Below are 23,285 nucleotides of genomic sequence, written 5' to 3' on the forward strand. Positions count from 1 at the left end.
GAGGAGAAGAAGAAGAAGAAGAAGAAGAAGAAGAAGAGAGGAGGAAAAGCTGGGAGGAATTCGGCAAAAGGATGCTGTAAGGAATTACAAGGAGTAAGAGGAAGGAAAGGTGACATTGGGGAGCTAATAATGCAGCCAGAGTAAATAATATGGAAAGAGTACTTTTACAAACTACCATATGTGATAAACAGCTCTGAGAATGGAGCAGATGTCTGGCAGGGGGGTCTGGGTGTGAAAGAGGAGAAAAATATAACAATGTTAAGTAGAACTAGTGCTTCAAACAATGAAAAGGGGGAGGGCACCTGGGATTTGCGAAACAAATGTGTAGATGATAAAGGTAGCTGGACCTTCTAGGATGTAAAGGTTGCCAAGATTCACTTGGACTCAGAAATGTATGCTGAAAGAATGGGGAAAGGGAATAATGATTTGGGTGTTCAAGAAAGGAGACCTAAAAGTGTGTTATAACTACTTGAGGATCACAATGGTATCACAAGTAGCAAAAATAATTGATGGAAATATGATTTGTGGTGGGGTGGGGAGTGGACAATCTGTTAGAAGAGTAGTTGTATGGCGTACAACGTGGTAGATTAACAGTTCATGAAGTGATGTTGGGAGTGTGGAAAAGATGTATGTGGTGATGACGTTTCTTGACCGGGTGAAGGTCAGTCCCTAGAGGAAAGATATGGGAAACTCCGAAGAGAAAGGGAGTTTGAAAAGTAAACAACCGAAATTATTCAAGCAGTGTCGTAAGCATGTGCCCAGCCCCAAGTTGGAAGAACTGATTCATTTAGGATGTTACAGGGTTGAGACAAGGAAGTGTGGTGTCACCATTACATTTTATAATGGTGATGGATGGAAAAGTGAAAGAGACAAAAGAAGCTCATAGAGGAAGGGAGAAGTAGTGGTCATTGACATTGTGGTGTGAGGAACAAACAGTAAAGCTGTAAAAGTGTGTGTGTGTGTGTGTGTGTGTGTGTGTGTGTGTGTGTGTGTGTGTGTGTGTGTGTGTGTGTTAAAAACAAAGATTCCAAGACTTACCAAGCGGGAAAGCGCCGTAGACAGGCACAATGAATAAAACACTCAAACACACACACAGAATTTGAGCTTTCGCAACCGGCGGCTGCTCCATCAGGAAAGATGAAAGGATGTGGGTTTTAAGGGAGAGGGTAAGGAGTCATTCCAATCCCGGGAGCGGAAAGACTTACCTTAGGGGGAAAAAGGATAGGTATATACTCACGCGCACACACACACAAGCAGACATATTTAAAGGCAAAGAGTATGGGCGAGTGTACACTTGTCCTTTTTTCCCCCTAAGGGAAGTCTTTCCGCTCCCGGGATTGGAATGACTCCTTATCCTCTCCCTGAAAACCCACATCCTTTCGTCTTTCCCTCTCCTTCCCTCTTTCCCGAAGAAGCAACCGTTGGTTGTGAAAGCATGAATTTTGAGTGTATGGTTGTGTTTGTTTGTGTGTCTGTTGACCTGCCAGCGCTTTTGTTTGATAGTCACATCATCTTTGTGTGTGTGTATATATATATATATAATATGGGAAAAATATATTAAAAACAAAGATTCCATGAATTATCAAGCGGGAAAGCGCTGGTAGATAGGCCTCCTTCCCTCTTTCCTGACGAAGCAACTGTGAGTTGCGAAAGCTCGAAATTTTGTGTTTGTGTGTTTTTTATTGTGCCTATCTATCAGCGCTATATATGAAACACAGTGTGGAGGAAAGCAAGATGGCTGATAATCAGAGGATACAGGGCAAGGGACAGGATATTGAAATTGGATTACTTTTAATGTCTAGGAAGTATGATAATGGAGAATGCAAGCATGGAGGCAGAAGTTAGCAAGAGTACGACTGAGGAATGCATTTCAGCGGTGTGTGAGGGGCTTGGTTTGGAGAAGAGAGGTGTCAACAAAGTGTAAGGAAATGCTCATGCAAGACGTACTTCACACCCATGCTGACGTATCCATAGGATACCTGGACAATGAACAGAAGAGAGGAGAACAAAAGTTGCAATGGTTTAGACATGTATGGAGAATTGGAAAGGAAGAGTACCAAAAATGATGGAGGACAAGAGGGAGACGTAGAGCAAGCTGGAGTGGCTCAATAAAGACCAGTTTAAGGAGGAGGAATCTGGACTAGAACAAAACAGTCATAGAAGAAGAATAATGGAAAGGCCGGGGAATGTACCACACTGGCCTAAAGCAGGGTTCACACACGCAACAAAAGTATCGCCACAAATCAAGTCATTCTGGAGTGGCGCTGTGAGCTACTGTTCACACAGGACGCCACAAATTCTTTGTAATTGCGCAGTTTGCAAAATGGTGTCACCTGTCTCAGCTGATTAAACGGCTGTACATATTACTAAATAAGATGTTTTGGAAACATAATAAATGTAAAATATTACTTAGCAAAGTGTTTCTCGTCTCTCTTGTCTCTACTACAACCGGTCTGCAGCTTCAAACCAAGCAAGGCTGGGTTTATAAATACCGTCTGTAGATGCACCACTCTTACGAGATTTCAGTACTTTTTTTATGTTCATTCATGTAAGCATTTCGAATGCTTCGAATTTTTAATTTTGTTGTAGCTACATCAATTCCAGGTACATATTCATGCATACTGTTTACTATTTCAATTAATGCAGCATCTCTCAAATTTCTGTCTTTGTATGATTCGCTTTTGTGGTTCCAAAGGCATTCTCGTTCTTGACACACCTCCAAGAATCTCATAATTGTTGCTGTTGACCACTTTTTCGACATATTAATAGCAAACGCACAAAGGAAAGCACTATCTGCGAATGAATACGCACTAGGAAGGTTTGAATCCAGCCGCGAGGTAGCAATCGAATGACGGTATTGAATTGTGGAGAAGGGAAAATGGCGCAACAAAGTAGAACCAAGTTCAACTTTTTGTGGTGTGACAAAAGTTGCGCTTCATAAATGGCGCCACCAAAAACTAGGAGTTCACACATGCAACTACACAGCAACTGCAGTTCGCCATTAGCAGTGGTGATACTTTTGTTGCCTGTGTGAACCCGTCGTAATGCTGGGTAAAAGGGAACCAAAGACTTTAACCCTTTAAGATTTAGATTAAAGCTGTGCAATACTTTTCTACAGTAATTAAGTACAAATAATTAATTTGTGATGAACTGATGATTATATTTTTTAATCAAACCATTTTTATTATTAATGTTCTTTTTGCATATTTCATGAATTTTTAGTGCATATTTGCAAGCATATTTTGCCATTTGATTTTGCATACAAATCCAGGCTTAGGTGATGACACTTAGAAAATAGTACACACTGGAGGTAAAGCATGGCAAAACTTGGGGTAACACTGTTCCAGCTAGGGGAAGCTGTCACCAATGATAATCAGTATTACAGTGAGGGGAAATAAGTGCAATTGTCTGTCAATATATTGTATGTGGTAGTACCTTCTGTGGTGAGCACAGTTGTTTCTGACAAAATGTAAGGATAGGTATAGTTGCATAGACAGTTCTGAGATGTATGAAAGCAACAAGTAAAGAAGCCACCAGATGGACAGGAGGAAATGATGAATATAAGAGATGAACTTAATAGACCGATTTACTGTGGAAAGGCAATATGTTAAGGAAATTTGTTAAGAGGGAAATAGTTTCCCAGCACTATTTTTTAATTTGCTAGTGAAGGACCGACTGAGAATGTTTATGGAAGCAAAATGAGGAAAGTAAGCAAACTTATAGCTACAGGCATTGGACTTGATTACCCACAGCCCATAAGGAATAGTCAAGTGAAATTGGGTACAGGCGCTGCCTGATCAGCATAAGAAGCTTAGTGAGTAAATCTATTTATTGATAAGTAGTTTTAAGGGGTAGAGTCGAGAGTAAAGACTGGTAATATTGCTTTGCTACTTTTTAAGTAGTAATTTGATGAAATAATGGTCATGTGTGGAAAGGAGAAAATCCAATGAGTTGAACATGGGAATGCGTTTTTGGTTAAGTACGCAGCAAATGAACCTTGTAATAACCTCATTATTATTGTGAGGGAAAAGATGAATGTGCTGTACACAATAAGTGATTTATAGGATGTATGTAGAGTTTTTGCAAAATTACCATGAGCTGAGGTGCCGTGACTGGATCTGTCGAAGAGCAGTGCCAGCTCTATTTTTTGGAGTGACTGATAAAATGACAACACGACCATGGAAGTGAGTCAGACTGGAGCCAACCAAACACAGTTAGATCAGGAATTGCCCACTAATGCGATAAAAACTGTCACCATGATTTCAGGCGATTACCACATTGCCAGGTCAGCCTATGGACCAGTGTCATAATGATGACACAGCAAAAAGATAGCTGTCACTACAGCATAGTGGCCTAATAATTACGTCATGCCCAAGCTATAGGCTCTGTTTGGGTTATATGACAGGAATTGATGCCTTGGTAAAAAAGATGAAGTAGGTGCCAAACTTATATCAGTACCCCTCATTTTTAGATAGAGGCATGCAGTGTGGCAACCACAAGTGTCTAGAAGTCCACGACATTCTACAGGTTGACATGAATCTACAAGCTGCCACCACTTGGCTTCCACTGACTGCAGGCCCACTGCTAGCTCCAAGTCCAATGTTGTGGACTTACTGTCTTCCAGCCAGTGGGCCATCTTGGGGTATACTGCCAGTTACTGTCAATCTCCTGCCCTGTAGAACTACTGTTCGAGATTGGGACCGGTGGCCAGACAGTCACCTTTATCTGTGGGCATGCTGTCGCTGTCTGCCTCTGCCTGCAAGGTCAAACAATACTGCTGAGAGCAGTTTTCCTCTACGGCAGGATTTCATGCCTTCTAGTGTGAACTGTCTTCAGTTGAGAAGCTGAGTCCAGTTGCCAAACACACGACCTCGTATCAGCATTCCTGTTTAGTAGCTGGTGTCACCATAGACTGCTGAAAGCTGCAGCCACCTGCTTACTTCGGCACTTCTTCAACTACTGCCGTTAGAAAATGCCCAGAAGGACATTTCCGACCCAGAGCATTGCTTTAATTGTGTAGTGTTTTCACTAATGAGATGTGTGTTTAATCAATGATGTTTTCTTGACTACACATCAGCCAGAAGCCAGACAAACATTCCCTGCCCCCTCTGCTCACCTGTCAAGGATGCTGAACTACTGGCTTCTAAATGCTACTAAGTCACTTCCACCAACCACTCGATCTGGTCATGACAGAGGTGGCAACAATCAATTTTTCTGGTTACTCCTCATCTGATTTAATTTAACTCCTCAAAACTTCCTGAAACTGCTCTGTGACTTTCTGCAAGTATCAATTTCTTGGTTTATTTTCAGTACAATAGTACATTTTCCCACCTTATGCCAGTCATGCTCACCTGTGGAGGGTTCTTCCATGAAATGGAGAAAAAAATGAGACAACAATCTATGAGAGGGTAAAAAGCAAAAAAGGTCATAAGAACACACTAGTATCGATGTGTGAGTGCTCCGTTCTCATGGACAGTGTGTGGCATTAAAACACTAGTACAAGCTGAATTCCCAGTAGCCTGGTGTGTTCTGATGTGTGCTTTCAACCACTGAAACCTGCACCTAAACTTCACCTTCAATCAGGTATATCTCCCCTGGAATGCCTTTCTGACCAAATGTCTGTATGACCTATTTTGCTCTTTCTCCTCTCAGGTATCAGTCCCTGCAGCTTGCCATCATTAAGAAAATTTACTCTCTATGACAGTTTGATTGAACAGGCTTTAATAGACTGTGTTACAGTAAAGATTTTTTGTCAGTGATGCACAACACTATAAATTTACTTACTTAAGACCAAAATCGGCATAGAATGGAATAAAATTTGTTGTTGATGGTTAGATTGTGTAAAAAGTTTCTAGCATCTATGGACCATCATTTAAATTAACCCAAAAAGTTTTTATTGTCCACCTTTCACTGCATTTTAAGGTCATTTCCAATTTGATGGCTTTGTTAATGTCAGCCAGCCGCCACCACCACCCCCTCCCCCCTAACACACACACACACACACACACACACACACACACACACACACACACACACACACACACCTACCTTCTTGAGCATCACTTTAATAACTTCACCAATGGAAATAGAAAGAATGGTAACACACAATTCTCACTCCAGAATGATTTGTTTCGGTGTCACCATTTAAGTTTTTACAAATGATCACTAGTGGGTACTATCAAATTATAACATTACTAGCATTTTAAAATTTAATATTGTTAAAATAATTTGTTTATCACAAGTCATTGATGAAATCAGAAAAAAGTTACATTGTTCTACATAGTGACAAAGCTAGCTTTCCACACACCATGTCAGACAATTGATTATTCGACCGACAAAAACACTGAATAATTTTTCTTATTCTTTTGTGTGGGTTCAGTCATTGAACTCTCTTGATATGCCTTTCGAGCTTCAGGGGCAGACCCAGGCTCCGACTCTGGGGAGTTGGTCACAGTTTATTGCTGCCAGCGCAGATTCATCGCTGCCAGTGCAAGTTTTCAGCAGCTCAATAATGCTTATTTCTGTTATGGAGCCAGGATGATCTGTGAGTTGTTAACAATATTGAATCCCAAGATGAAGTCTCAGAATGACAGCTTTTATGGGAGGTGCAAGGAGCCAGTTCTCCAGCTGTCGTGGAACCATAAACTCACTAATATGAACCACATATTTTATTCAGGGGAATTGATACAACTGCTGTAGATGGTATCTTGATGGTGTGCATGGACCCTGGGCAGCAATGTGTCTGTCACAGTAAAATGCCTGACTAGCAACAGGCACAGGACACGATGGTCACAGAATGCTTTCACTAATGTCAGGCTTACAATGACAGCAGGATAATATTATGGCCAGCCATGCTCTTAGGTTCGAAGGCAGTACTGACAAGCCAGCAATAAGACAGATACAAGATGCACCAAGGCGTCGATTGTGAACTGGAGGTCCCTTCCCGGTAGGTTTGAACAAAGTGTAAGTGTTGCGGAGATGCTTTGGGAACTGAAATGGGGATCCCTGAAGAGAAGGCAATGTTCTTTTTGAGGAACATTATTGAGAGCATCTAGGGAATTGTCATTTGAAGCTGACTGCTGAACGATTCTACAGCTGCCAACATGCATTGCACATAAGGACCACGAAGATAAACGATGAGAGTAGAATGGGAAAGGGAATGATGATTAGTAGTGGCACAGGGTACCCTCCACCACATTGCCATACTTTAGCTTGTGGAGTGTCTTATGTAGACGCAGGCGGTGCCCAGGAGTTGGTTGATGTGAGCCTGTGGAAGGCCTCAGACAAATGGCACTAGTTCCAGGCCCCAGCAACATCAAATCTGCATGTGTTCCATAGACAAGTCTCTATTGGAGGCAGCAGCCAATTGGAGACGAGACTGGATGATCGACATTATGTCAGCAGGTAGTGTGTAGTTGTTCTTGGTGTAGGCAATAGTTGGTAACAGGTACTGTTAGTATTTGTTAGCATGAGCAGGTTCTGTAAGACTCACCATTTCTGACCTCTTAGAGAGGCGAAGGCAGCTTACCATGATGTAATCCAGCACTCAACTGCACTGGGCTGGTGGCTTGCATCATGTCATGTCAGCACTTTGCTGGCCCAAACTTCTGAATTGTGCAGTGCAGGTGGCAAGCTGGACAGTCTGCCCATAAATTATGAAGCCCTCTGGGAAGGGTGTTGGTGCAACATAACTTGTCGGCTTTCCACGATTTATAAAGGTAACGTCATCCGCAACACTTAAATTTTGTTCAAACCTACAGGGAAGGGACCTCCAGTTCACAATCCACGCCTTGGTGCATCTTGCATCTGACTTACTGAAAGTATTTGTATGGAGTGTAGCCATGTACGGAAGTGAAACATGGACAATAAATAGTTTAGACAAGAAGAGAATAGATGTGGTGCTTCAGAAGAATGCTGAAGATTAGATGGGTAGATCACATAACTAATGAGGAGGTATTGAATGGAATTGGGGAGAAGAGGAGTTTGTGGCACAACTTGACTAGAAGAAGGGATCGGTTGGTAGGACATGTTTGCAGACATCGAGGAATCACCAATTTAGTATTGGAGGGCAGCGTGGAGGGTAAAAATTGTAGAGAGAGACCAAGAGATGAATACACTAAGCAGATTCAGAAGGATGTAGGCTGCAGTAGGTACTGGGAGATGAAGCAGCTTGCACAGGATAGAGTAGCATGGAGAGCTTCATCAAACCAGTCTCAGGACTGAAGACAACAACAGCAACAGCAACAAGGTTAAGAGCCTTCTTCGAAAAAAGAACCTCCCATAAGGGTCTCGCATCACAGTTTCATGACAGAATTCCATATGGCTTCTGTAGTCCCACTGGTTAATTTTAGAGTCACGTGAAGCATGATATGATATGAATAAAAGCTGTTGGTGCACAAATATGAGCAACATTGGGCTGACTTACTCCAGACGTATTCAGAATTTCTCTGTAACTAACACATTGATTATGAGCATAACTAACACATTGCTTATGAGCAACAGTTGTTTCATTCACTCTCCTTATTGCAGGTTTGCTCCTTATCTTATGCGTAGTATTTGAGTGTCCGTCCAATAACAATTTTTTGCACACTTGCTTAATTGTCATTCATGTTGGACACAGTACCTTTAAATGTACAACACTACTGTTCTCTTTGTGTTTCCTCTGCATTCTCTGTAAATAAGTTGCATATCTAGTTTATCTTGCTTTGTAAAAGTAGTTTACTTTTCCAAACTAAGCAGCACTTGACATAGATAAAGGACACAGACAGAACAAAGCTGCATTTTGTCTGTGTCCCCTTCATACTGATGTCTATCGTGATGTATTTCCATATGTGAGTATAAAATCACAGAGTTCCAGATAAGATAGCAATTGGTTTAAAGTTCAAAGCAGATAAATCCTTTGTTTTAAATATTGTAATTACTCTGAAACTAGTAATCATATTTGGAAAATTTAAAAGCCATTGAACTGCAATACCAGCAGTGGAAATTTCTGGTTATGTTTCAAATGCAAAGTCAGTACTGATATCTCTGTAAGTAATATAGTACAGTAGTATAGTACAGGAAAGAGTTTACCAAGGAATTTCTCACAATATCAAAAACAATGAAGATTGGATCATACAGGTCAAAAATTATTATACGTGCCCAATCTGCCTTCATCACTGTCATTTGCTCTACAACATTTATGTGAAGAATTCTAATCCTAACATATGTTGTCTCATCACTGTCTCAGTATTTGTTGGCTCAGATTCATTTGTTCCGGTAGGTCCATTCTCATACTACAGCAAACTTCCATCAGTTAAGTATGCATTTTATTTTCTAGAAATATTTAATTAATTTTGTTAATTGGGTTCTTCAGACACATCTGGTTGAGGTAACACACAATACCCTGGCTTCTACCACATATTACCATGCATTCTGAGATCGAACAGTTTAAGTCCTTGCTTCTTTTGGGCTTCTTGTGATCAATTTCACTTTAAACTCTTTAACAGAATATCTGCGAACATCCAGCATGCTTGCAACTTTGGACTGATTTTTCGTTGTACTGATTAACAGAATATTTCCAAGGTATATTTTCATCAAGATTCAACATGTGTCATCAATATTATTCCCGAGAAAAAAGTAAAAATGGTACAGTTTCAAGATTTTAAAAGTACACTTATTGTAGATACCCTTCAATAACCTTCAGTCATAAGATGACAGCACTTAATAGTGGCCTTGGAGGAAGCGTAATACATAGTAGAAACATGTGAGAAGTGTGAGGATTTTTGTACATATCTCTCTTTTGTATAGAAGTACATGATGATTTGGGTTAAGACTAAGACTAGTTTCAGCAAAGTTAGTGTCACCAATGAAAGGCTCACAAAACAGTTTGTAGAAGGTGACAGTCATTCACATACAGAATCCATTAATAATATTCATAATATCTAAGCATAGCAGGTAAGATACCTATTCTGTACAATGTAAGAATTATTTTTGAGGTATGCATGATTTGTAAACAGTGAATTTTCTCAAGGTACATAAACATTTGCAAACATTGTCTAACTGACAAAAAAAACTCCAGGTTTATAAAACTTATGATTGTATTGGATACATAAAACTTACTTATGATTGCATTTGGTATGAATAGATCATTTCTGTCTTGATCAGTAAAGGAGTAAATTAATTTATGTGTAGATGTGTTCACTTGAAAGATTACTGTTTTTTTGGACTGTTTGTGATTTTTAAAAAAAATTATCCTGCAGCACATGGCAAAATGAAGATGAAGGTACAGGGAACAGCTCAGATGAAGAAGAAAGGGGAACAATTGATGGTACAGAGATACTCCACATGGAGATAGACTCAACTGATCGTGAGTTTTTTATTTTGGTTTTTGTATTTGGTGCTTAAGATGGAGTGTTTTTCCATTTTCTGTTACAAATCAAATATATTATTGCACATAAATTATACTGGATGTTCAAAGAAAAAAGTGTTGAATACTTTGAGATGTGTTAGTGCTCATGAAAACAAGTAAAATAAGTCCAATAAACATGGGTCCGTAAAGGCATACTTTGCAAGATAAATGTGTTTATAGGAAGGGCTGCATGATGCTTGGTTGTGGATATAAGTACAGTTGTTGCATTAGTGCTTTGTCAAATGTGTCGGCAGGATGTTATGATGTCTTACTCGCAGTACTCTACCTACCGTTAGGTGGTCTTCAGTCAGTTGTGTGGTTAGAGTTGTATTGTTGGCCAAGTTAGTTTTCTTCATGTTTTTGTGCTTCATTGTACAGTACTGTCAACCCTAGGTCCTTTCCCAAATGAGGATTCACTTACGTGTTTACTGTTGGTGTGCTGTATGTATATACAAATGGTGCAGTACATTTACATTTTCTCTCTTCCACCTCTTGGTAGTAATGGAAGCTTACTACTCAACAACTGAAGTGGTTGGTGTGATATTCTGCTGTGGTTTAGCAAATCTACGTATCTTGCAAGCCCATGCCCTCTACACTGAAAAATGCCGAATTGAGTTTTCCAGTGTCTGAGGGACACAAGCACCCTTGCACCAGCATGTATGGATAGATGTAAATCCCCAAGCAATTCGGGAAAGAGGGCATCAGCACCGATTCTCAATCAACGTAAGGGCAGGTGTACTTGGTGATAGGTTAATAGGACCATATGTGCTACAATAAAGGTTAATAGGGGCACAGTATCTGGACTTTCTCGTTAATGTATTGCGTACCTTGCTGGAGGCTGTGCCATTGCAGCAAAAAAATACAAATATGATTCAAGCATGATGGCGCACCAGCACACTTTCATCACAATGTGCACGGACATCTGATGGAGATATTTCAGGGCTGCTGGATTGGTCGGGATCCCCACACCTCGACCTGCTTGTTGCCTAGACTTCAATCCCCTAGACTTCTGGTTATGGGGACACTTGAAGGAATTGGTTCCCACTACCCCAATCAACAATATGCAGACACTACAGGGTCACGTCATCAGTGAGTGAGTGCAAGCAGGCACAACAACGGGGTATATTCCGAGCGTGTGTCATTCCTTAAACCGGATAATAAAGGGGTGCGTTGTCGTGAATGTACACCTCCTGTAAACCCAAGTTTATTACAAAAATTATTAATTTCTGGACCCATGTTTACTTATTGTCCTTGTATCAATGAGTACTACCAAGTAGTGTTCCATCTTTTATGTGTTTGTCTAATAAATACATTGTAGTATTTAAGTAATCGTGTCTTTATGTTAACTTTACTTTGATGTTCGTTCTAGTTGTATTTTTGTTTGAATTCCCTAACGTCTTCTTTTAGAATAATATGAAACTACAAGACATTGCTTGTAGCGAACTGTTGACATATTTCTAAGAGTACAGCTGTTTGCCCAGTAGTTTTGATAATCGATTTTTTTTTTATCTGTTAGTCAAATTTCAGCATGTTGTTTACAGTAATTCCTGAATAAAGAAAAAGAAAAGGATTTCAGACATTTGTTTTTTGCAGACTTTTGTTTTGTTGTGAGGAATCCCACATCAGTTTGTAAGAGAATGTGCAGTAATCCTGTAGGTACCATGCTAACTAGTTCAGTAATTGAAATTTCAAAATGTTTATCATTATTAACCTGCCCAAGTCTTTGTCCTTTGTTATTGGTGCAGTTGTAAAAAAGAAAATATTAGATGTGAATAAAATTAGTCTTAATGCATTTTCAGCTTGGGATGTGGCACACATCAAGGGGTCATCAGATGATACTACTTTCATTGAAGACATTGCAGCAGTACCAGAAGATTCAGTGTTCTTCAAAGATATTGCCCCAGTGGAAGATGCAGAAAATCCATGGAGCAACAGTGGTAACAGTGGTAACTCTGGTGGTGTGGCAGTGGCCGATCAAGGCTGGGCAGATTTTGGTTCGGCAGGCTTTGCAGATTTTGAAGCCAATTTTGGAACATCAGAAGTGAATGAAGGTCATAAGTTTGAATCGGGCATGCAGAAAACAGATGAAGATGGAGGCAACACACACAAGTCTGAGTGTAATTAAATACTTGATTATATCCTGTTGGTCATATAGAACATACTTGTTTATGATTAGAAATATCTGTTTTTTGTTTCTTTCCTTATATGGCTGGATTGCTGGAATATCATGTGACTGGCTATCAAGCTGCAAGGAGCATTTCATATTCACACACACACACACACACACACACACACACACACACACACAAAGAACCTCTGTGCCTTGGCAGATACGTGCATTTTCTCAGCATAGTCTCCATTGAGATGCACACACTTGAACCACTGATATGGTAATTCCTGTAGGCTTTCCTCTTATTACTTTTTTGGAGTCTGTCGCATCCACTGCAGGACAGCTGCTTGCAATTCCTAAGTGTGTATGAAATGATGTCCATATAGAGGTTTCTTCATAGCCGTGAATAGGTGGTAATCAGAATGGCCCAAGTCAGTGAATATGGTGGATGTGACAGTACCTATAATCCCTTATCATTGAGGGCAGCTGTAGTTGTGTGATTCGTATGGGGGCAACCGATGCTATGTTGGAAGAGCATTTCTTTAACTCACTTTCCTGACCATTTATTTTCAACTGCAGGGTACAGTTGCCAAAGAGTCTCCAAATACTGCTAACGTGCTTTTAATGGTGGTTCCAGCCAGTCAATGAAGAATTCTCAGTCCTTATCCCAGAAAACTAAGGCCATGTGTCTTCCCACTGAAGACACTGTATGGAACTACTTCTGTGGGTAGAGGGGGTAAGGGGTTGCTTCATATATGCTTCCATTGCATTTCGTGGGCTTTGGTTTCCCACTCATGGTAGTGCAGTCAAGTCCTGTCGTTTATCACTATTTTGGACATGGAACCTGGATCCTGGCTATGTCATTGAAGGAGATCACTGCATGCACATTCTTGTGCTGCATTCGCTGATTTGGGAACCCACCTGTCGAAGACCTTCCCGAGCTTGAGGTGCTGTGCAGTGCAGAGTACTTCTGGCAAATCCTGTAGCTCTCTTCAGTTTCGTGATGTGGTGTGTGTATTCTCTTGAATATGCTTTTTCACTTCTGACATGTTGCCTCGTGTTACTCAGTCAATTTAATTCCAGAACTATTTGCTTTTTCCATTGATGTGTGTCTACTTTTCTAGCTATCAGCCCAGTTGTACATGGTTTTTTTTGTGACTGTGCACTCCTTCACACATTGCCACCAAGTGCCTGTGAATATCCACAGTGTTTACACCCTCCTTCCACAGAAACCATGTTGTCCAGTGCTGTCCTTCATGTTCACTCTGTATGTTGTTTGCTTGTGTAATGGCAGCAGATGGGAAAAGGGGCTATGCTATGCAGAGATTACATTACATTTCTAGCAGTGGTCCTGCCACCGATGGTTAGCACTACATCCTTGCAACTGTAGTGATATGTCAGATTGTGCACCATGAATGATGGGGAAAAAATAGTGTAAATCAATAAGGAACATCCCTCATGTATCTTTGTTACATGTCTCTCTTTTTTTCCCTTCCCTTCATTGATCGACAATAATCAGAGCTTTAGCTGAGCTGAGATTAGTGAAAAATAATTTTCAATCAGTTAGGAGAATTATTCATGGGAACAAGTGGTCTTTTCTCAAGGCCCACAATGAATGGAAATAAAAGATGGAGCTGTCTTAAGGAAATGCGATAATCAGTTGTGAGAGAAGACTAAAATAAACAAAGGATTGGGAAAACTTTGTAATTGTGTAAAGACATCGTATATTGTGTAAGGAAAGTGTTCCCCTTCCCTGATAAAAGTGCAACCACAAAGCAAGGAGTAATATATTCAGGGTGTTTCAAAAATATTATATGTATTAAAAAGTATTATGTTCTCAAAGCTATCAATTGTTGCACCAGAGCGTGGTTATTGGAGGAACAAATGCATTATCTAGTTTATATTCATTGATGCTAGATGTCGGCTGTCTTCTGTTTGCTTGGTTACTTTCACAGGTTGCAAAATTGCTACTCCACAGCAGAGATAATTTTTTTTTTCTGAAGTTTGTGAATTGTAATTCCATGATTACAGTGCAAAGATGTTTCGTGTTTGAGGTACCAAACTGATCTTCCAAATGCATGAAATATTCGCAGAGGGTATCGACAGTTCGTAGACACAGGATGTGTGTGTAAAGAGGAAAGTCCTGACTGCCCTTGTGTTTCTGACACAAATGTCACACACATTCAAAATTCTTTCTAGTGTAATCCTACAAAATCAACTCACTTTGTAGGTGGGAGTTAAAAGTGCTTACGGCAGTAATTTGGCATGTTTTGAGATCTCAATTGATTATGAAGCCATACGAGTTATAACTATTAAAGGCTCAGCCATTACAGGCTCTACGTCACCAAGACAAATGCAAATGTGAAGCATTTTCTGGCGAGCTTCAGAAAGCTAATGACAAAGATAAAAATTTTGCACAATGCATAGTATTCAGTGATGAAGCAACTTTCCACCCGAGTCGGATAGTAAACAAACACAGTGTTCCAATTTGTGGATTGCAGAACTCACATGCACACACTGAACACGTACAAGATTCACCCAAAATGTGTTTTTCTATATCCCACTGATCTGTTTATAGGCCTTTCCTCTTTGATGGAAACATGGTTAACAATCAGCTATGTATGGACAACAATACAAACTGGTTGTTTCTGAGGTTGGATAAGAACAATTTCATTTTTCAACAAGACAGGGCAACCCCTCACTGCAGTTGACATGTATGCGAATATCTGAATGAAACACTACTGAGCCATTGGATTGGTCATCAAACAGCCGGTAAATTAGCACTTCTGAGATGGCCTCCATGGTTTCCAGATATGACACCTAATGACTCCTTTTTGTGGCATTACATTAAGGACTCTGTGCATCAACACTGCCTCAGAACCAAGGAGAGATGCTTAACATGATCTGTACTGCCATAACATGAGTGATGATGAACATGCTTACTCAAGTATGGGAGGAACTTGAGTATCAATGTAACATTGTTTGTGTCGCTGGTAGAGGACTTATTGAACATTTGTAATCTAAAATTGAGATATTTGTGAATGTGTGTCCCAACTTTCATAGTTGTATTTCTCACAGTTTAATAAGTATATGCATTCAAAATACATATATTCTTTTTGAAGTATCCTGTATAAGAAAACAAATTTCAATAATAATAATCAGGGAAAACAAAAAGGTAGATAAATAAAATTTGAAACTATAAAAGAGTTTATAATGATGATGGTGATTCCTAAACATAATATTAAGACAGTTTGAGAATTAAGACAGTTGCTCACACTTAAAGTTCTATGGGGCAGACACACTAGATGATTTCCTTTTTTCTAGAAAAGAGAGATGACATAAAACTAGCAGTCACCTCCTATGGTTCCATACATAATGGGAACTACTGAATTGAAGGCATAACATTTTTGGAATTTTCTGTGCTATACTTCCAGCTGTGCATTGTACAACAAGTCTTCACAAATAAATTGGTAGTTTTCTAAAATTATTTTATTAGCACTTTGCATTATATAGAGCAGTATTACATGTGTTATTTTACTTAATAATGATCATTATTGTAGATAGAGGATAGGTATTTTAACATATCCTTATTTTTTGTCCCAGTAGTTGCTGCATTAAAATTAAGAATTTGTTCTGCAGTTGGTGACATAAATATATTAGGATATTTTACTGTATTGCAGAATTTCCAGAAGTCTTCTGAAACAGTTGCAATGGTTCACTCTTGCTAGTTGGCAATCTTCACCTTCCACATTTTCGTATTTCAGTGTTGTCTGTCAACCCATTCAAGTTGTTGCATTCCAGTAAAAGGTACTTCATAGTTAGTTTGCCTCCAGTGTGCGGAACATCAATCAATGACTGTAAGCCTATAGTTTTTCTATTCTTCTTAATATCGCTGTAAAAACAGAAGTCTGTCTCTCTCTCTCTCTCTCTCTCTCTCTCTCTCTCTCTCTCTCTCTCTCTCTCTCAGCCCTGTTGTGGAACTACTAGAATGAAATAGTGGTTCAATTAACTATATGCTGCTCCTTTCTGCGTGCAATGATGCTACCAGCAGAGGATATCGGAGCGTTTGGTTATCGTGTGTGACATTCAGGGTCTTATCGTGGTGGTGGTGGTTAGTCATACCTACGACCAAAATTTGCTCCAGTTTTAATTTTTATGTTGGCTCCAAATAGCATTAAAAAAAAAAATGCTAGTATATTGTACTGTGGAGGATGGAAAAATTTGTGTATGTAAATCCTCTGTATGTATAAGAGCATACTTAAAGTTTAAAGAGAGGTGATTCAGAAATGTAACTCAAATCCCAACCCTTTTACCCAGATAATAATCTTACCAACTGCACAATTCAGTAATGACTCTCCATCTCAAAGCGTTGATCTATAAATATATCTCTCTCATTGTCTATAAAGTTAGTTCCATTCTTCTGCATTGTTTTGTCAGGAAATTTCTTTGTAGTCTACATTTTACTGCAACATGAAAGCTTCTTTCCTTTGTAAAACTATATTTGCACCGTGTATCTTTAGTGTATTGATAATATTCAGGATTTTGATCAGTGGATGTCTTTACAACATTCAAATTCTTCATTGTATTTTTTTACATAGAGTATGGAAAGTTATGTTTTACCATCTAATGGTTATTCAGTGCTCATTTAATCATCCGATGATTTAACTAACAGGTATTCAATGCTCATTCAGTTATCCTGTTAACTTGTTAGCTTGTAATTAATAAAGCATACTTCTGCTAGTACATTTTGGTTCCAGAATTGCAAATTTTTTCTCCGTCAAGCTTAGCTGAGACGGTGTTATTGAAACCTTTCGTCCTTATTGCACCTATTTCAGTGCTTGTTCTGTTACCATTTTCTGCTCCATTAAATTTTTCAGAGAATGGCTGAATGTAATTGAAACAAAGTTTTGGTCACCATACTGCCACGTGATGACTCACATTTTCAGAAAGGCGAAAGATGAAAACACTTAATGAGCCAGTAGTTATCCTAATCTTTTGCACAGTTTCAGTACAGACTTAGATGTGAAAAATGCTACTACCAACTGATGCAGTAGTGAGATACTTCCCTTTGGCCCTGCAAAAATGTATAAGCACATCCAGTAGCTTCTGAAAATTTTTGACTTTGCAGTAAAAGTATGCATTACAAGGCACTTATAGCCAAATGTGGCTATAAGTGGCTGTGATAACTGTTTGGTGAAGAATTTGGAGTAAAAGTGAATGGATTTGAACACAGTATGGGCAAACTTATAGTCTGCCAACTTCGGTGGTTGTCCTAATGCTGCTGCCTGATAGCTGACGTTTTTGTATCATATTCAGTAAGTGTACAAAACTCTGAACATCTATTTCCCAAAAGTGCCAGTGACATATTCTAGATGTGAACAAGAAATGGTTTATGTCTTCCTCTTTGTCACAAGAGTAAATTGGCATATCCAACATACCTTTTCAGTAAAAGATGTTGATTGTTGATCCAAGATTAAGTTAGTGGTTTGAGTACTGTTGTTGTCACGGCGTTTGCACCGTGTATCTGGCCAGTTTTCTTCGAATATTCAAATGTGACATTTGAGTGTTGTGCTTCCTGTGATTTTCCTACACGACTTTTTTTCATATTTGCTTTGTCTTTTCCTAATCTTGAATATTGCTTTTTGCCATCTACCTTATGAGTACCAACTGTTTTCAGTAATTTATTGTTCCCTTACAACTCCCAAAAGCTTCAGTCTTTTCTTATCTTAAAAAAGAAACCATGGGGATAATGCCGATCTGAGAATAGGCCAGTACCAATAGCTATGCCATCTTGCTCAAAAAAATTATCATGATAGTATTTTCTAATGCTATTTCTGCATATGTGAGTATCTTGAAGATTGATACTTCTCTTCTGTCATTGTCGTAAGGGGAAATTTGTATAATGCAAATTGTATGTTTGTTACATATATGGTCAAGTTTCAAACTCATTGCGTAATGATCTCATTGTCGTTAATACACGAGTTCATATCCAGTCTGTCAACTTGATCTTCTGTACTCAGTAGCAGGTTGATAGGCATTGAATGGACAAGTTATGTAGTGTTTCAGAGAGGTAATTGTTACTTAATTTACCACCAAATACTTACTTGCAGTATGAAAATGATAATTTTAATGCATCCATCAAAACTGCATCACTAGGTATCTGTTTCATTGCTCCAGTGTGTACTTGTAGAACTTTTCTGTTGTATTTAATCAGCTAGAGCAAGTAGAGGCAGATGCCTATAGTCAGTGTGACTTAACTGTTGCACTGTGTAGCGTAATAAGTGTTACACACTACTTCCCATTTTGATCTGAATATTGCATACACTCGCTTTTCTCTCTCTTCTCCAGGATCTACTTACAATCTTTACCTGTCTATAATCCCACAACTTTCGCATTAATGGTTTGATGTATTGATGATGATGATGGTGGTGTGCATTGTTTGCGTATCAATGCAATTTGTTTCCTGATATTGTAAGACCATTTCTTCTGTCTGTGTAATTCATTCTGTGTAAGAGGGAAAGGTACAGTAACTGAGAAGTAGCAGCTCTTATGTAGGTCCATGAGGAATACAAAAATGAGGAGGAATGCCATAGAGAAATTAAGATGGAAAGCATACTATTTAAAAGATAGTGTAGGAAGGATTAAAAGAACTTACTGAATCTTAGGATTGTCTGTAGTGGTAAGTTGAAGATACGCTGCCCTCTAGGTGTACCAAGAAGTATAACATTTACGTATGTGACCAGTGCAGACTGCTTGTTCACCTAATGTAATTACATGTGCTATCATTCTCAAAGCAGTTTTGTTGTATGGAGCTGTTTTCTTTAGTGTGTCTGAAGTCTCCAAATAGTGACACAAAAGAAAACCATTTTGAAGTTACAATAAAACAAATCTAGGTTTCACACACACTATATATAATGAAGGAAGTTGTATAATCCAATAGTTTCTGCTGCATAACTTAATGGCAGTAATTTATCCGACGGGTCTTGCAGCCAGTGCCCCTACTTCTTTAACCTAGTTAACACGGCGACACTAGTTGGCCCACTGACCATTGTGCTTGTGCAACTCAGTGAAACTAAACCCTTTCAGCTTGTTGCAGCTTATGTGACACTAGTCACCCAAGTCTTGAGGTTAGGTGTGTCAACAGTGTGTAAACATAATGAAATACAAAGTGGAGAATGGAGGATAATGTTCGCTTTTTGGTTATCTATGCCTTGCTTAGGTGTTTGTGGGATTTCAATGATGTTGATTACAAAAACAACCAGCAACATGTTGCTGTGCTTACTTGAGACTGTCATACATGTTCTGAACATAGATCAGTTGACAGTACCTGAGCTGCAGGGCAAAATTCATTACATCAGGAGCACATACACAAATGAATTAAGAAATACAGGCAAGCAAAACATCTGGCTGTGAAGACTAAAAGCCATTGATTCGAGATGGACTATTCTGCTTAAGAAAGAGTGTTGACAGAAGGAAAGTCTACACAAATCAGGAAAGCTGAATTCTTTACTCAATATTCGTTTATTTCAAACATCATAAACTGCAACACATTTGTTCAAATATGAAATGTTGCCATGATTGCAAACAATTCCCTTTTTAATAATCATTATTGCTTTTGATGTTAATAATTATTGGTGCTAACAGAAATGCGTTATCACCAACAAAAACAGCATCTTGTAGCAGTTCTGGCTACAATGGATCGTACATGACATCTTTATTCCTTATTGCATTATTAACTCTGTGTAGAAGAAACGTGAACTGTTCTGGTGACATTCAGCAAGGTCATTGAGCAAACAAGCTGATGTCTTTCCTTTATCCTTTCACAGACCCAAACATGTTTCTTATTTCTTTTCTTGTGCAGCAATCCCACGCAAACAAGTATAACTCCACCACAGCTATTGCAGCTGCCAAAACGTTCATTTCACACGTGACCAAGGCAGCCACAAAATGATGAAACTGTAATGTACATTGGTGTAGCCATGTCTGCAGTCATAGACCCTAACCATTTGCATGCAACTAGGGGCACAACCCAATGTCGTTGTGTAAAATAGGCTTTTCTCCAAGCTGGCTATAAGTTGTGTTCAAAAAATGAACACCGTAGAGAAAGAAGCGTGACACTTCCAGCAAGACCTGCCAATCATTTTACAGGACAATGCTGGGGATGCATATGGTGCAAGTTGTGACTGATTTGTTTGATTGGTGGGGCTGGGAAGTGCTGTACCACCCACCACACTACCAGGACTTCAACTTGATTCCGAAATTACAGATAGCACTTCATGGCATTCGCTTCAGAACTCCTATAGAGAGTTGTTGGGCAATAGAATGCTCCATGAAGCTATCAATAGAACTGGCACTGCTAAGGGTATCCTAAGATTTCCACATTGCTGGCAATGCTGGTGGTTGCTTTGAAGAATGGTAAAACTTTAATACAAAGTTTCTATTTTATATAAGTTGTAAATAAATACTTGCTACTATTAAAGTTTTAACCCTCATACATTAGAACATAAAAGAAATTTTTTGGTTTGATATACTCCAGAGCGTGGGTAGGCAACCAAGTGGCCTGTGGGCCAGATCCAACCACCAAAATAAATGTTGGGGGAGGGCACTGTAATCCACCTGGGACGCATCCCCACCCCCCCTTTCACTTTTACAGTCTGAGTGCAAAGTTAGAGCCTATTTGGTCATGTGCGAGTAGAGAATAATGTCACGGATGCTATGGTTTTGACTCCATGCACTAGGAGCATTGCTGTCGTGTCACTTATGTGACGAAGTGGCTGGCCTGCGAGCTTACGTAAGAATGCAAATCAGGCTCACAGGTCACCAATGCCTGCTTGAGAGCAATCTCTGAAACCAAGTCTTACCCTGCCTTCTCTTCCTGTGAGTTTCTGGCAGTTCTGTTAAGAGACTACATATGAAATTTGTGTGTGTTTCTTCCTTTACCTTTTCATTGCCTTAATGAACAAATTTGTTATAGACAGTAATATAGAGCAGCATGTGAAATATATACACATACCATTTTTTTCTCCAGTTCATCATAGCTTCCAATTCACTCACTTCCAAACAAAGATCTTAACCCAGATATCCATAAACAACTGATGTATTAGTACTAGTCTTCAACAGACAGCAGAAAAGTTGTTTCACTAGTGAGACTGCAGCTGGCAGGTGTGTAGTGCAGACACTAATTTCACACAAATATGTATTGAGGCTCCCAGCTTAAGAGGAGAAAACATCCTTTCTTTTTATTTAATTTTGTATTTTTACAACTATCCCCCATATGTGTAGAATTCTTGATCGGTTGCTCCCTTCTATTAATTTTCTAGAGAGACACACTTTAGTAAATTGTAATTATTGTTAGTGTTGGAAAAGTTGCTATGCTATAGGTTTTCCAGTATTTCTGAGTGGAATTACATTTATCTATTGTATCTCATAAAATTATTACTTTTAGTCAAATTAGTCATTTATACTAGTCACCTTTTTCTTAAGCTGTTGATAATTTTGTGTGTGTGTGTGTGTGTGTGTGTGTGTGTGTGTGTACGTACTTCGAGTTAATTAATTTTGAAGAGTTTTACATTTCTTCTTTATCTTTCAGCTGTGACTGACTTAGCAGACAAGCTTGGTGCTATGGGAATTAATAAATTGAATGAACATTTGAACGCATTGGAAACAAATGCCTGTGAACCTACTGGGTAATAATATGATAAAAAAAATTATTCCATTAATATAAAATAATGTGAACTGTATCCGTTTGTTATTTTTTTATCTACCTTTTCCTTTTGTTACAGATCTCTTCCAAAATCAGATGATAATGCAAATTGTAGCTCATCCTTAGAAAATGATGCTCAGCTGTTAATGGACAACTACAGGTACATGTACGTTATTGAATACATTTTTTAAAATGGAGAACATTAGTGACTTTATTATATATTATGGGAATTGTATAAATATTGTTTCTGATAATCTTGGAAAAGGAAAAGAACAACAATAAAAATTTAGTTTCAAAAGAATTAACTGCAGAAAATCCATGTAGTTTTTAAACTGAATTTTAACTGTAGTAAGAGACAAAAAACCAATTGTCAGTATTAATGGTGGATAAGCAAATACTGTTTTTAGGACTGGTTTAGCCACCACATTTTCAATATCAGAGTGAGCACAAACAATTGGTGTGTCAGTACATAAGGTGGGGGGAACATCACAGTTTCACTGCATATAATTTTGGTCTCTCACATTAAATGTATTTGGTTTAACAAAGTATCTACCATTTCATCTGCACATAATTTCTTTGGGTGAGATGGCATAGTTGTTGAATGTGGACTATCCTAATTTAGAAGCAGCAGAGCCCTGTCTCACCATCCTGAGTCAAATTTCCTTCCCTGCAAGGAACCAGGCATCCTTCAACCAGCTTGATGACATTTCTTGCCACACTCCTTGTTCAGCTGAGCATTTGCTTAGTCATTTATGCCATCGATGGGAACAGTTCATGCATGGATGATGTTTTGAAATGCATCTCTTCTTTTATTATAAAGTAGTGCTAAAGTCTTACGGTTCAATAATGCATCACTGTGGTGATTTGTTATTATGGAGACAAGAGAAATGGATTCAGCAATGCTAGAGAGAGAGAGGGGGGGGGGGGGGGGTCGTTATTATTACACAAACTTACTATTGTTTTGAAAACTTGAATGCCATGTTCCTTAAGGCAGCCATAAAATTTCTTCTATCAGTGAAAATGTAACAGTTCCAAATAATTGTTAAAACTGTTTAAATATAACATTCACTGTAAAGTGGAAA

General features: G+C 38.9%; 1 protein-coding gene across 8 annotated transcripts in view; it reads left to right on the plus strand.

The window, feature by feature from the left end:
- Positions 1-23,285, plus strand: part of LOC126277663 (serine/threonine-protein phosphatase 6 regulatory subunit 3) — a 174,271-nt gene that overhangs the window by 137,291 nt on the left and 13,695 nt on the right. For 4 of the 8 annotated variants that reach the window (XM_049977381.1, XM_049977377.1, XM_049977379.1 and 1 more), the window contains 4 exons: positions 10,242-10,348; positions 12,190-12,507; positions 22,090-22,186; positions 22,283-22,363. In XM_049977381.1, the coding sequence (XP_049833338.1) occupies positions 10,242-10,348; positions 12,190-12,507; positions 22,090-22,186; positions 22,283-22,363 (603 nt within the window). Of the gene's footprint in view, positions 1-10,241; positions 10,349-12,189; positions 12,508-22,089; positions 22,187-22,282; positions 22,370-23,285 lie in introns of all 8 variants that reach the window. The other 4 variants (XM_049977376.1, XM_049977380.1, XM_049977378.1 and 1 more) reach the window with 1 other exon arrangement.

The sequence above is a fragment of the Schistocerca gregaria genome, chromosome 1, assembly GCF_023897955.1.
Source record: "Schistocerca gregaria isolate iqSchGreg1 chromosome 1, iqSchGreg1.2, whole genome shotgun sequence".
Taxonomy (NCBI): Eukaryota; Metazoa; Arthropoda; class Insecta; order Orthoptera; family Acrididae; genus Schistocerca; species Schistocerca gregaria.